The 12,257-nt window shown below is 44.2% G+C and overlaps 1 protein-coding gene across 4 annotated transcripts in view; it reads right to left on the minus strand.

Moving 5' to 3' along the window:
• LOC149450909 (coagulation factor XIII B chain-like) overlaps positions 1-12,257 on the minus strand; it is a 168,708-nt gene that overhangs the window by 59,300 nt on the left and 97,151 nt on the right. For 3 of the 4 annotated variants that reach the window (XM_089691273.1, XM_089691276.1, XM_089691275.1), the window contains one exon: positions 1,744-1,929. The exons of the other annotated variant lie outside the window; for it this stretch is intronic. In XM_089691273.1, coding sequence (XP_089547399.1) covers positions 1,744-1,929 — 186 coding nt within the window. The remainder of the gene's footprint in view (positions 1-1,743; positions 1,930-12,257) is intronic. 4 annotated transcript variants of the gene reach the window in all.

Below are 12,257 nucleotides of genomic sequence, written 5' to 3' on the forward strand. Positions count from 1 at the left end.
CTTGCCCTCCTGAGGATTTACCCCGCTTCCTGAACAGGCCTTTTTTTGCTATTCGGCGCTGCACTATTTTAACTGGTAATTGCGTGGTCATGCAATGTTGTATCCAAACAAAATTTATGTCCTTTTTTTCACACAAATAGAGCTTTCTTTCGGTGGTATTTGATCACCTGCATGCTATAAACAAAAAAAAGATTGAAAATTAAAAAAAAAAAACAATATTTTTTACTTTAGGCTATAAAAAATATATAGTAAACTCAAAGTTAGTCATAAATTTAGGCCAAAATGTATTCTGCTACATGTTTTTGGTAAAAAAAAATCCTAATAAGTGTATATTGATTGCTTTGTGTGAAAGTTATAGCGTCTACAAACTATGGTATAGATACTGCAATTTACGCCATTTTTTGCTATACAGCAAGGAATTTAAAAGGAGACATGGTGAGTATTTTGCAGATCTAATTTTTTCTCACAAGGTATTGAAATATAAAAAAGAAAAGAAAAAATGTTTTTGTTTTCTTTCTTCATTTTCCAAAAACTTGTGGCAACAAACAAGATCTGCAAAATACCACCATGCTTCTTATCAAATTGCTTGGGGTGCCTACTTTCCAAAAAGAGGTCATGGGATGGGGGGGGGGGGGGTGTTGGTGCTATCCTTGCATTTCAGGGCCTCCTACTTGGCTAGACTACTAAAAAGTCTCTCAATGTGGTACCCCCATACTCGGGAGAAGTAGTACAATGTATTTTGCTGAGTAATTCCACATATACACATGGCATGCGTGAGCAATAAATCATTTAAGTGACAATTATGTGTAAAAAAAAAATTTTTTTTTTGTCATTTTCGATAAAACTTGTGGTAAAATAATAAATTCTTCTATTGACTCAACATGCCTCTCAGCAAATAGTTTGGGGTGTCTACTTTCCAAAAAGGAGTCATTTTGGGGGGTGGGGCATTTTATGCCCAGTATTAGAAGTTTATGCCACACATCATTCACTCTTCTAACTACCTGAAGACCAAGCCTTTTCTGACACTTTGTGCACATGAAAAATATATGTATTTCTTGCTAGGAAATTGCTTTGAACCCCCAAACATTATATATATTTTTAAAGCAGACAAACTAGTGAATAAAATGGTGGGTGCTGCAATTTGTAATGTCAAATAGTACTCACGCAGCGATCAAACTAAAATGTTTTGAAAAAAATACACTTTTTTTACTTTTAATGCACAAAAACACAATTCTATTGAAGTCTCCTATATTTTTATCTCTTTATACAACAGTCATATCCTCACTTCCTGTCCTATGGATGCAATAGGAAATGAAAGAAAATCTCTAAAAAATTAGGGTACTTGCCATCTTAGATAATTGTCACCAGAACCTTTGTCCCCATTGGAAAATGTATCCTTGCCTTTGTTCTGGTGACAACCCTTAGATGAAAAGAGAGTGGATCTCCCCAGTGGAAACACAGACATCAATAAAACTTGACACAAGGTTCCCCACTCCCCCTTTCTTACTCCATTCAAAAGCAAAAAAGAATTAATTTCCATACACTTCAAGAAGGCCAACACATCTATTTTCAAGAAAGCTGACATTTCTCTGTAATGCTATGCACCTCAAAATTTCCACCTAAACCTACTTTTGGCCTACAGGTTAAATCAAAGTACTCTCTGTCATGTTTTCTTCTGTGCAAAATGATGGTCTTTATATGTAAATATCTGAATAAGAAACAATTCCAGCTGTTCTTACACACCTTTGCATGTTGGTGGATCTATATTCCACGTTCCATTGGATGTGCAGTAAATCTTGGATGGCCCATTAAGTTTATTATTTGGATTTTTGCACTGAAGGTTTATTACATGGCCTGCTGTATATTCTTCACCATACATGGTGGACACAACTCTTACACTGTCATCCATTACTGGGGGACATAGTTTGGCTGTAAAAAATATAAGAAAGATGTGAGTATAATTGCAAACATTTACACACTTTTAAAAAATGTTAAGAAATGTTAAGCTTAAAAAGAGAATTACAGCCAAAGCTCTTTTGGCTGCACTTCTGTGGATCACAGGAGTGCAGTTTGTTTTGCACTCATGACCCGCTTTCACCCGACAGCGGACTGAAGCCTGCTGTCGGTTGACGTCATTCAGCTGGTCCAGGTTGGAGAAAGATCCTGACTTCAAAGTCAGGATCCACTCCAGAGTCTGGAGCAGCACCAGGCTCAGCCTCTCAGCAAGCCGCTGAAAGCCTGATCAAGCTGCTCCCTCCCCCTCCACAGCTTAGTAGGGGGCAGAGCAGACAGCAGTGACTGACAGTCACAGCACTCTGTTCAGAGCAGCTGTGAGAACTCAGTGATCAGCGGTCATGTGATCGCTGAGTTCTCACACTTAGAGCTGACGGGGAACAGATGCAGCATTGGTTCGATGCTACATCCACTTAGGTACCGTAAGTATAATGGGAGAAAAAAATAAGTCCATACTTCTCTTTTAAAGTGTTACTAAACCCATGACCCTGGGCTGTCTTTAAGGAGGGGCAAAAGGGGCAGCTGCCCTGGGCCCAGTCATTGCTGTGGGGCCCAAAGCAGCTGTCCCATACTTGCCAACTGTACTGGTTTGCATTCCCTTATCCCTGGAAGTCTTTGTCCCAGGCTGTGCATGATATGTCAGTGTGAAGTGCTGTTTACTTATGCTGACCAGCTCTGTCCTATTGCCATATACAGATGACTCACATGTGCAGACCATGTCAGAATTCACATGTAAATAAAGACAAGAGTCATATGTAAAAAGCAGTGGCAATGTAGCATTCATATGTAAATAGCGCTGACAGTGTGGCATTCATATGTAAATAGTGGCGGAAATGTGGCATTCATATCTATATATGCCTCCCCCTCCCCCAAGGTTCCAGCCACCAACACCTTGCTGATAGTCAGTGTAAAATCCCCCTTTACATTGGATGTTAGTATAAATTCTTCATTACATTGGTGGTCAGTGCAAATTCCCCATTACATCTGTGGCTAGTGTAAATTTCCTTTACATTGGTCATCAGTTTTAATCCCCCCTAACAGTAGTGGTTGGTGTAGAATGGTGCTAATCATCTCTGTAGTCTAAGACATTGGAAGATATGAGCATTTCATAACTTCAGTTTCGCAGGATATAAACAGTGCCATTTGTAAGTTGGGAAAGCATCTGATCACACCGATCTTGGTGAGATTAGATAATGTAAAGGGGAGGAGATATCTAGAGTCTGATAGACCCCAGATTTCTCAAAAAAGAATATATGACAATGCCCATTGAAGTTATAGGGGATATTTGCATTCCTTGTGATAGCATTAAAAGTGATCAAAAAAAAAAAAAAAAAAAATGAAAGGGCCAGTGTAAAAATAATTTATAAAAATCAAAATAACTTAAAAAAAAAAGCACCCTTGCCTCTGCACACGTGCACAAGCATTGACCCCGTGCCAGTATGTAAACAGCGATTGCACCATGCATGTGAGGTATCGCTAGACCTCCTCTGTAAATCTAAAATGGTAGTTTGTAAAGGCTTTTAAAGCGTTGCCTATGGATATTAAAAATGTATGCAGTTTATAGCCATTGCACAGGGCATGCTCAGTTTTAAGTAATGTCATGTTTGGTATCTATTTACTCAGCATACCATCATCTTTTATGTTCCTGGCAATCAGGGGGTTAAATGTGATTACTGGTGTACTGAGGGGCAATCTGACACTATCTGGGAGGGGCGTAACTGACGCTAACGCTATCTGAAGTCGCTGGCGACTGTCACGTACCTGATAGAAGTCTGAATTGACGAGGTCAGCCTCTCTTGTATCTCCAACCCCGGCCCCACTGAAGGTGAAGCTGGTGCCGAGGGACAGGAGGAACACGAGTGCCTGTGGATATTGATTGTGGAACTTGCGGCTGGTGATGGGCATCCAGTCAGGAACAGAATTGATGCCAGGACAGCCAGCTGGGATTACAGACGCACTCCACTGGAACTGTAAGATCTGTGTACGTGGCTTGCCGGAACTTCTGATAAGCGTGAGGCCAGAACACACCGTGACAACCGGAGCTGATGTAATGACAGACAGGACAGGCACTCGGCAGGACTGTAGAGCCCAAACTGGAGCCAGAAGCGTAGTCAGAGTAATAGCCAGGGTCAGTAATGAGCAGGCGATGAGGTACCGAAACATCAGACAGGGACGTGGTCAGGAGGAAGCCAGGATCAGAAACCGAAGAGCAGAAGCATAAACAGAATCCAAGAGCAGGTCAATGGCAAGCCGGGTCAGTAACTGATACACACAGGATACAGCAGGAAACAGAAAGTAGCTGTAGACCAGTCAGCACTGACAGAGAGTAAGAGCTTCCTTTAAATAGCCTGTCTGGCGCCAGAAACAGTGGGCATGCTCCCGCATGTGAGCACCCGTGTGCGCGCATTCTTGCACGCATGCTTGAGCCTATGCTTATTTCTATTAGTCAGTTGCCGTACAGGAATTCCCTTACATTGCCCCCCCTTAGGGGCAGCCTCTGGATGCCAACCATAGTCCGTTGTTTAGGGTGAAGACGGAGGTAAGTCTGCACCAACCATGGCGCATGAACATTAGAGGAAGGTTCCCAAGAATTCTCTTCTGGGCCGTAGCTTTTCCATTTAATGAGGAAATGAGTCTGACCCCTTTTCCTGCAACCTAGGTTGGCTTCAACCTCATATTCTTCATTTCCTTCAACAAGCAGTGGAGCTAGAGCCTCTAGTTCCCGATCGGGAAATGGGTTTGAAATAGTCAGTTTTAATAATGAAACATGAAACACAGGGTGAATTCTTAAGCTCTCAGGCAGAGTTAACTCAAAAGCTACAGCATTAATCCTCCTCTTTACAGAAAAAGGCCCGATATATCTTGGTTCCAATTTCTTTGAGGGACAGGCCAATTTTAAGTTAGTAGTTGATAGCCATACCTTATCTCCAGGTTCTAGATCCAGATTACCCCTCTTCTTCTTATCAAAAAACCTTTTATTGTTTGCTTGAGAGTTAGCAATGCTTCTTGTAGGAACTGTTTATTGGACCTCCAAAATTCCAGGCGATCCTGCACAGCTGGTACTGAAGATTGTTGAGGCAAATCTAGCAGGAAGGAAGGATGAAATCCATAATTTGCAAAGAATGGTGTCTGTTTTGTGGCGGAATGCACTGAGTTATTATAAGCAAATTCTGCCAAAGAAAGAAGAGGAGCCCAATCATCTTGTGCAAAGGAAGAAAAACAATGCAAGTACTGTTCTAGTGTCTGGTTTGTCCTCTCCATCTGACCATTAGTTTGTGGATGGTATGCCGAAGACAGATAATGTTTAATGCCCAACCCTTCACATAAGGATCTTCAGAACTTGGAAGGGAACTGTACTCCACGGTCAGAGGTGATGTTACTGGGGACACCATGTAGGCGTACTATTTCCCTGATGAAGGCAGATGCAGTCTCTGCAGCAGAAGGAGTTCCTTTTAAGGGCACAAAGTGGGCCATCTTGGAAAAACGATCCACCACCACAAAGATGGTGGTACATTCTTCTGATTGGGGTAACTCCAAGCTAAAGTTCATGGAAATCATGCTCCATAATTTGTTAGGTACAGGAAGCGGCTCTAACAGACCCCAATTCTTAGTTATCTCAGTCTTATTTTGTAAGCATACTGTGCATGATTTAACATAGTCCCTGCAATCTTGCATCAGGTCTGGCCACCAAAATGAGTGAAGAATTAGATGTGAAGTCTTATGAACTCCAAAATGACCTGCCAGAGGATGATCATGACACATATAAAGAATTGCTGTTCGAAATTACTCTGGAACAAAGATCTGCTCACCGCGGAAGAAGAGGCCCTCCTTGAGTTGGAGACAAAATTCCTGAGGTGGGGGATGATCCAGGACTACTATCTTTATCTGTGATACGATATCAGCTTGTAATAACAAGAAGTTCTGAGCAGGCAGAATTGTGTCAGGTTCAGGAGACACCCCAGTATCTTGAAACATACGAGAAAGGGCATCAGGCTTCCCATTCTTTGACCCAGGCCGATATGTAATATGGAAAAACCTAGAGAAGAAAAGTGCCCATCTGGCTTGGCAGGGTCTTAGCTGTTTAGCTACCCTTAAGTATTCAATGTTCTTATGATCTGTGAACACAAGAACAGGATGTGCTGCTCCTTCCAGCAAGTAACGCCATTCCTCCAAGGCTGACTTAATGGCAAGTAGCTCCCGATCACCTACATCATAGTTCCTCTTCAGGGGACTTAACTTCCTTGAGAAAAAGGCGACAAGATGGAGTAAGGGCTTAGTTCCCTGTCGTTGTGACAGTATGGCCCCCACGGCATTCTCAGAAGCATCCACCTCCAGGACATATGGCAATGCAGGATCTGGATGTTTAAGGATGGGTAAAGAGACCCTTCAGTCTTAAAACTGCAGCTTGAGCCTCTGAAGTCCAGGAAAAAACTGTCCGTTGTTTTGTCAGCTGCGTAATCGGAGAATTGATACCGGAAAAGTCTTTAATGAACTTTCTGTAAAAGTTAGCAAATCCCACAAACCGCTGCACTGTTTTCTTATCAGTGGGGGCTGGCCAATCGAGTATTGCAGACACCTTCTGAGGATCCATGGCAATTCCATCTGCAGAGATAAGTCCCAAGAACTGAATGGACAGTCTTTCGAATTCACATTTTTCGGGTTTTGCAGGCGGTGTTCTCTTAACTTGCTTAATACTTTTTTTACATGGACCCGATGGATCTCTAGTGAAGCAGAAAAAATGAGAATGTCATCTAAGTAGACAATAACAAATAAGTCCAGGAAGTCCCAAAAGATGTCATTTACCAAGTGCTGAAAAGTAGCTGGTGCATTACAGAGACCAAAGGGCATCACAAAGTATTCAAAGTGCCCAAAACGGGTCCGGAAGGCTGTTTTCCACTCGTCGCCTTCCCTGATTCTAACTAAGTTGTAGGCTCCCCTCAGGTCCAGCTTGGAGAATACACGTGCATATTGCAGTCTTTGGAATAGTTCTGGAATGAGTGGCAAGGGGTATCGGTTTTTTAATGGTTATTTAGTTAAGATCTCTGTAGTCCACACATGGTCGAAGTGTCTTGTCCTTTTTTTCAACGAAGAAAATACCAGCTCCAGCTGGTGAGGTAGAAGGCCTGATAAACCCTTGTTAAGATTTTCATCAATGTATTTACGCAGCTCCTCCAATTCTAGTTCAGAAAGTGGATAAACTCATCCAAAGGGAATTTCAGCTCCAGGTAACAGCTCAATAGGGCAGTCGTATGGTCTATGAGGAGGGAGAGAGTCAACGTTATTTTTATTAAAGACATGAAGGTACTCATAGTAAACTGCGGGTACCAGTTTAGCGGTTTCAGAGTCTATATTGACATTGAGGAGTGGTCCTCCTGGCTTAGTTGCTGCGGGGAGACAGAACTTCTTGCAGTAATTAGATTGGAAAGTCATTTCTCCAGTGGACCAGTCGATGCAGGGATTATGAGCCTTCAACCATGGCTGACCCAATATAATTGGAAACAAAGGAGAAGTGATAACATCCAGATGTAAGAACTCGCAGTGCCCTGAGGTTTGTAGAACATAGGATAGGTACAGTCTCTAGAGTGACAGGTCCAGATTTAATTTGGAACCATCTGCCAGATGGATTGAGAAACTTCTCTTCTTGGCACAGAGAGGTAGCTCATTCTGGGCAGCAAACGAGGAATCCACAAAACAGCTGCAGGCCCCAAAATCCACAATAGCAGAAACAGGAAGAATCTTTTCTGGTAGCTGAAGAGAAAGTGGCAGAATAGTATGAGCTCGACCAGAGTCCAAAGCGGCCACTGTGTGGGTTGGAGGAGAAGATCTCCTAATGTGTCTTCTGGGGCAAGTTTGCAAAAAGTGTCCTGTATCCCCACAGTAGAGGCAGAGATTACAACGGCAGCGCCGTAATCGTTCTTGTTTGGGGCGAGGAGATTTATTGATGCCTGCAGTGTCCCTTGACATGGTTGAAATAGAGGCAGCGGGTGGACCCCAGGAATTAGCTGGGGCATGGCAGAGGTTCTTCCTTCTTTCAGACTGTCTTTCACGTAGACAACGATCGAACTGGATGCTGAGATAAGTTAGATCATCTAAAGAGGTAGGTGTTCCCACCCTGGCAAGTTCATCTTTAATGGGTTCAGACAGACCATGACAAAACTGAAAGCGCAAGGCTGAGTTATTCCACTGAGTATCTGCACTCCATAGACGAAAGTCAGAAGCATAGTCCTCCACTGGTCTTTGGCCTTATTGCAAGTTGCTCAGCATGGTCTCAGCAGTTTGGTGACGGAAAGGATCAGCGTATAGCTGGGACATGGCCAGAAAAAAGGAGCTCACGGGAGTCAAAGCAGGGTCATGTTGTTGTGGATGATGTGCCTGATCCTGAGGATACAGCAGGAAACAGGAAGTAGCTGAAGACCAGTCACCACTGACGGAGAGTAAGAGCTTCCTTTAAATAGCCTGTCTGGCGCCAGAAACAGTGGGCATGCTCCCACGTGTGTGCACCCGTGTGCGCCCTTTCTTACACGCATGCTTGAGCTTATGCTTATTTCTACTAGCCAATTGCCGTACAGGAATTCCCTTACAGCGACACTAATACAGTGATTAGCAAAAAAATCTGTACACTGTAATGACACTGGTGGTAGGGCAGTGAAGGGGTTAACTGGGGGGTTAACTGTCCTACAGTGTTCTAACTGTGAAAAGTGTGCTGTTTTACTCACTGTGTCTTGATTCTTATCTCTCTGGGACAGAATGTGGCCAGAAAGAGAAGATTTAATCACTTCCTGTACCTTTGTAACTGTAAACACAGGTACAGGAGGATCCCTGATAGGACAGGGATTGATCATCCAATTTAGGCTGACCTTCACTGGCCTAAATCAGATGATTGATACCTCTGGGATGAAATCACGGCCCCCCACTGGCCCGCAAAAACCAAGGGAGCGTGAATCATGTATATATTACGATTTTGGACACCCGTGCCGCCCTGTAGCAGTATTTCTACCATAGGGCAGTGTTGAAGTGATTAAGTAAAGAACTTCTATTGATATGATTTCTTTTTGCATTTCATTTTGTTTTGTAGCATGTTACCCTATTGCATTCATGACTGTAGTATTCTGAAGTTCTTGTGTAAATAAGCAACTAGCATATAAGCAGCAACTGGAAGAAACAATTAATTTTGTGGAATGGCAATGCTACTTATAGTACCACCGGCATCGTGCCGTTTCTTATAACATTGGGGGCATGATTTTCTGATGCTGTCTTCCGTAAACTGACCAATGCATTTTTTTCAGATGAGCAGGTACTCAAAAATACCATATTACCATGTATGCTCCAGGCAGTGGTCCAACCTGGACATACAATATTTCATGGGGATCACTCCATATTTAAACACTGTAATAGCAATGCAAACAATCCCTTTTTCTACGATTCATTCTTACAGGGGTATTGAATTAAAATTCAGAGAGGTCCGGTCAGTAAAATTTTCTTCCAGGTCTGAATCACATTTTTTGCGTTGGCTCAGATACTTCTACTACATATCACAGTCCCCTTGTTTCATTAATGTCCTCAGTCACCCCTGGATATTACCACCCCTCCTTTGCATTAGTCCCCCTTACATCAGTGTCTGCAGTTCCCCCCACCTTTTATATCACAGTCCCCCTTCCACATCAAAGTCCCCCTTACAAAACAAGATGCTTCGCTTTACTTCACAGCCAACCCCATACATCAGTCACCCCTCCACAGCATTGTAATCAGCCCCCCTTTAAATAAAATTTCTCCATAACAGCAATGTCCTCAGTCCCCCTTCACATCACCCCCCACCTGCACAACATTGTCTTCACTCACCCTTCACATCACACTACCCACCTACACAACATTGTCTTCACTCACCCTTCACATCACACCACCCACCTACACAGACGTGTACTTAGTCCCCCTTCATATCACACACCCCCTCCTTCACAGCAGTGTACTCAGTCCCCCTTCATATCACAAATCCCCTCCTTCACAGCAGTGTACTTAGTCCCCCTTCATATCACACACCCCCTCCTTCACAGCAGTGTACTCAGTCCCCCTTCATATCGCACACCCCCTCCTTCACAGCAGTGTACTCAGTCTCCCTTCATATCACACACCCCCTCCTTCACAGCAGTGTACTTAGTCCCCCTTCATATCACATACCCCCTCCTTCACAGCAGTGTTCTCAGTCCCCCTTCATATCACACACCCCCTCCTTCACAGCAGTGTTCTCAGTCCCCCTTCATATCACACACCCCCTCCTTCACAGCAGTGTACTCAGTCCCCCTTCATATCACACCCCCCCTCTTTCACAGCAGTGTACTCAGTCCCCCTTCATATCACACACCCCCTCCTTTACAGAAGTGTACTCAGTCCCCTTTCATATCACACACCCCCTCCTTCACAGCAGTGTTCTCAGTCCCCCTTCATATCACACACCCCCTCCTTCACAGAAGTGTACTCAGTCCCCCTTCATATCACACACCCCCTCCTTCACAGCAGTTTACTCAGTCTCCCTTTATATCACACTCCCCCTCCTTCACAGCAGTGTACTCAGTCACCCTTCATATCACACACCCCCTCCTTCACAGCAGTGTAGTCAGTCCCCATTCATATCACACACCCCCTCTTTCACAGCAGTGTACTCAGTCTCCCTACATATCACACACCCCCTCCTTCACAGCAGTGTACTCAGTCTCCCTTTATATCACACTCCCCCTCCTTCACAGCAGTGTACTCAGTCACCCTTCATATCACACACCCCCTCCTTCACAGCAGTGTAGTCAGTCCCCATTCATATCACACACCCCCTCTTTCACAGCCGTGTACTCAGTCTCCCTTCATATCACACACCCCCTCCTTCACAGCAGTGTAGTCAGTCCCCATTCATATCACACACCCCCTCCTTCACAGCAGTGTACTCAATCTCCCATAAAAATCACCTCCAACTTCACAGTATTTTTCTCAGACCTCCTTCACATCACACCCTCTTACCTTCAAAGCATTGTTCTCAGCTCCCCTTTAAATCACATTTCTCCTTCAGAGCAGTGTATTTAGTCCTCTTTCACATAACCCACTTCTACCTTCACAGCATTGTCTCAGTCCCCCTTCACATCACACCCCCCAACTTCACAGCATTGTTTTCAGTCCCCCTTCATACTACACCTCCTCACTTTTGCATCATTGTCTTTAGTCCCCTTTCACATCACACCCTCCCACCATCACAGCATTGTCCTCAGCCCCCCTTTAAATCACATTTCTCAATCACAGCAATGTCCTCAGTCCTCTTTCACATCACCCACTTCCATCTTCACAGCATTGTTTCAGACCTCCTTCACATCACACCCTCTTACCTTCAAAGCATTGTTCTCAGCTCCCCTTTAAATCACATTTCTCCTTCACAGCAGTGTATTTAGTCCTCTTTCCCATAACCCACTTCTACCTTCACAGCATTGTCTCAGTCCCCTTCACATCACACCCCCCAACTTCACAGCATTGTTTTCAGTCCCCGTTCATACTACACCTCCTCACTTTCGCATCATTGTCCTCAGTCCTCTTTCACATCACCCACTTCCATCTTCACAGCATTGTCTCAGTCCCGCTTCACATCACACCCCCAGCCTTCACAGCAGTGTACTCAGCCCCCCTTCATACCACATTCCCATCTTCCTTCACAGCAGTGTCATTTGTCCCACTTTACATCACAGGGGTGTTGAGCAATGTCCTAGTCCCCTTCACATCAACTGCCCCTCCCTTTCCCTTGAGAGCAGTGTCCTAGTCCCTTCGCAGTCCTACCTTGCACAGGGTGGGCGACAAAAAGTGCAGCTCTGGATGAAGGGCTGGAGCTGCCAAACATTTTAAGTTAGCAATCTGATGATTGGTTGCTAGGTCTTTCCTACCTCCCAGCAACCAATCACCCACTTGTTAATGTAAAAAGTTATCTTGGTCATGTTTCGCCCTCTGCCTAGAACTGCCATGCCTTCCTCTCTGCTTCCTGCTGTGAGAATGACAGCAGTGGCGGGAAAAAGAACAGGTAAAGGGATCTATAGGACACCAGGTAAGAGAGGCCAGGCTCCAAAGTGAGCAGTGGTGGTCCAGATGGGACTGTCATTCGGACTCCATCCGGACTGCCATTTAGTGATGCCTGAACTATAAGCTTACTTAAAAATCTGCTTTCATGTTGTCAGTGCTGACTGTCTGATGGTAGTGTCACCTTTACTTTCGATTTCTAA

Source organism: Staurois parvus, unplaced genomic scaffold (genome assembly GCF_062004578.1).
Source record: "Staurois parvus isolate SC_StPar_1 unplaced genomic scaffold, SC_StPar_1.0 ptg000560l, whole genome shotgun sequence".
Classification (NCBI taxonomy): domain Eukaryota; kingdom Metazoa; phylum Chordata; class Amphibia; order Anura; family Ranidae; genus Staurois; species Staurois parvus.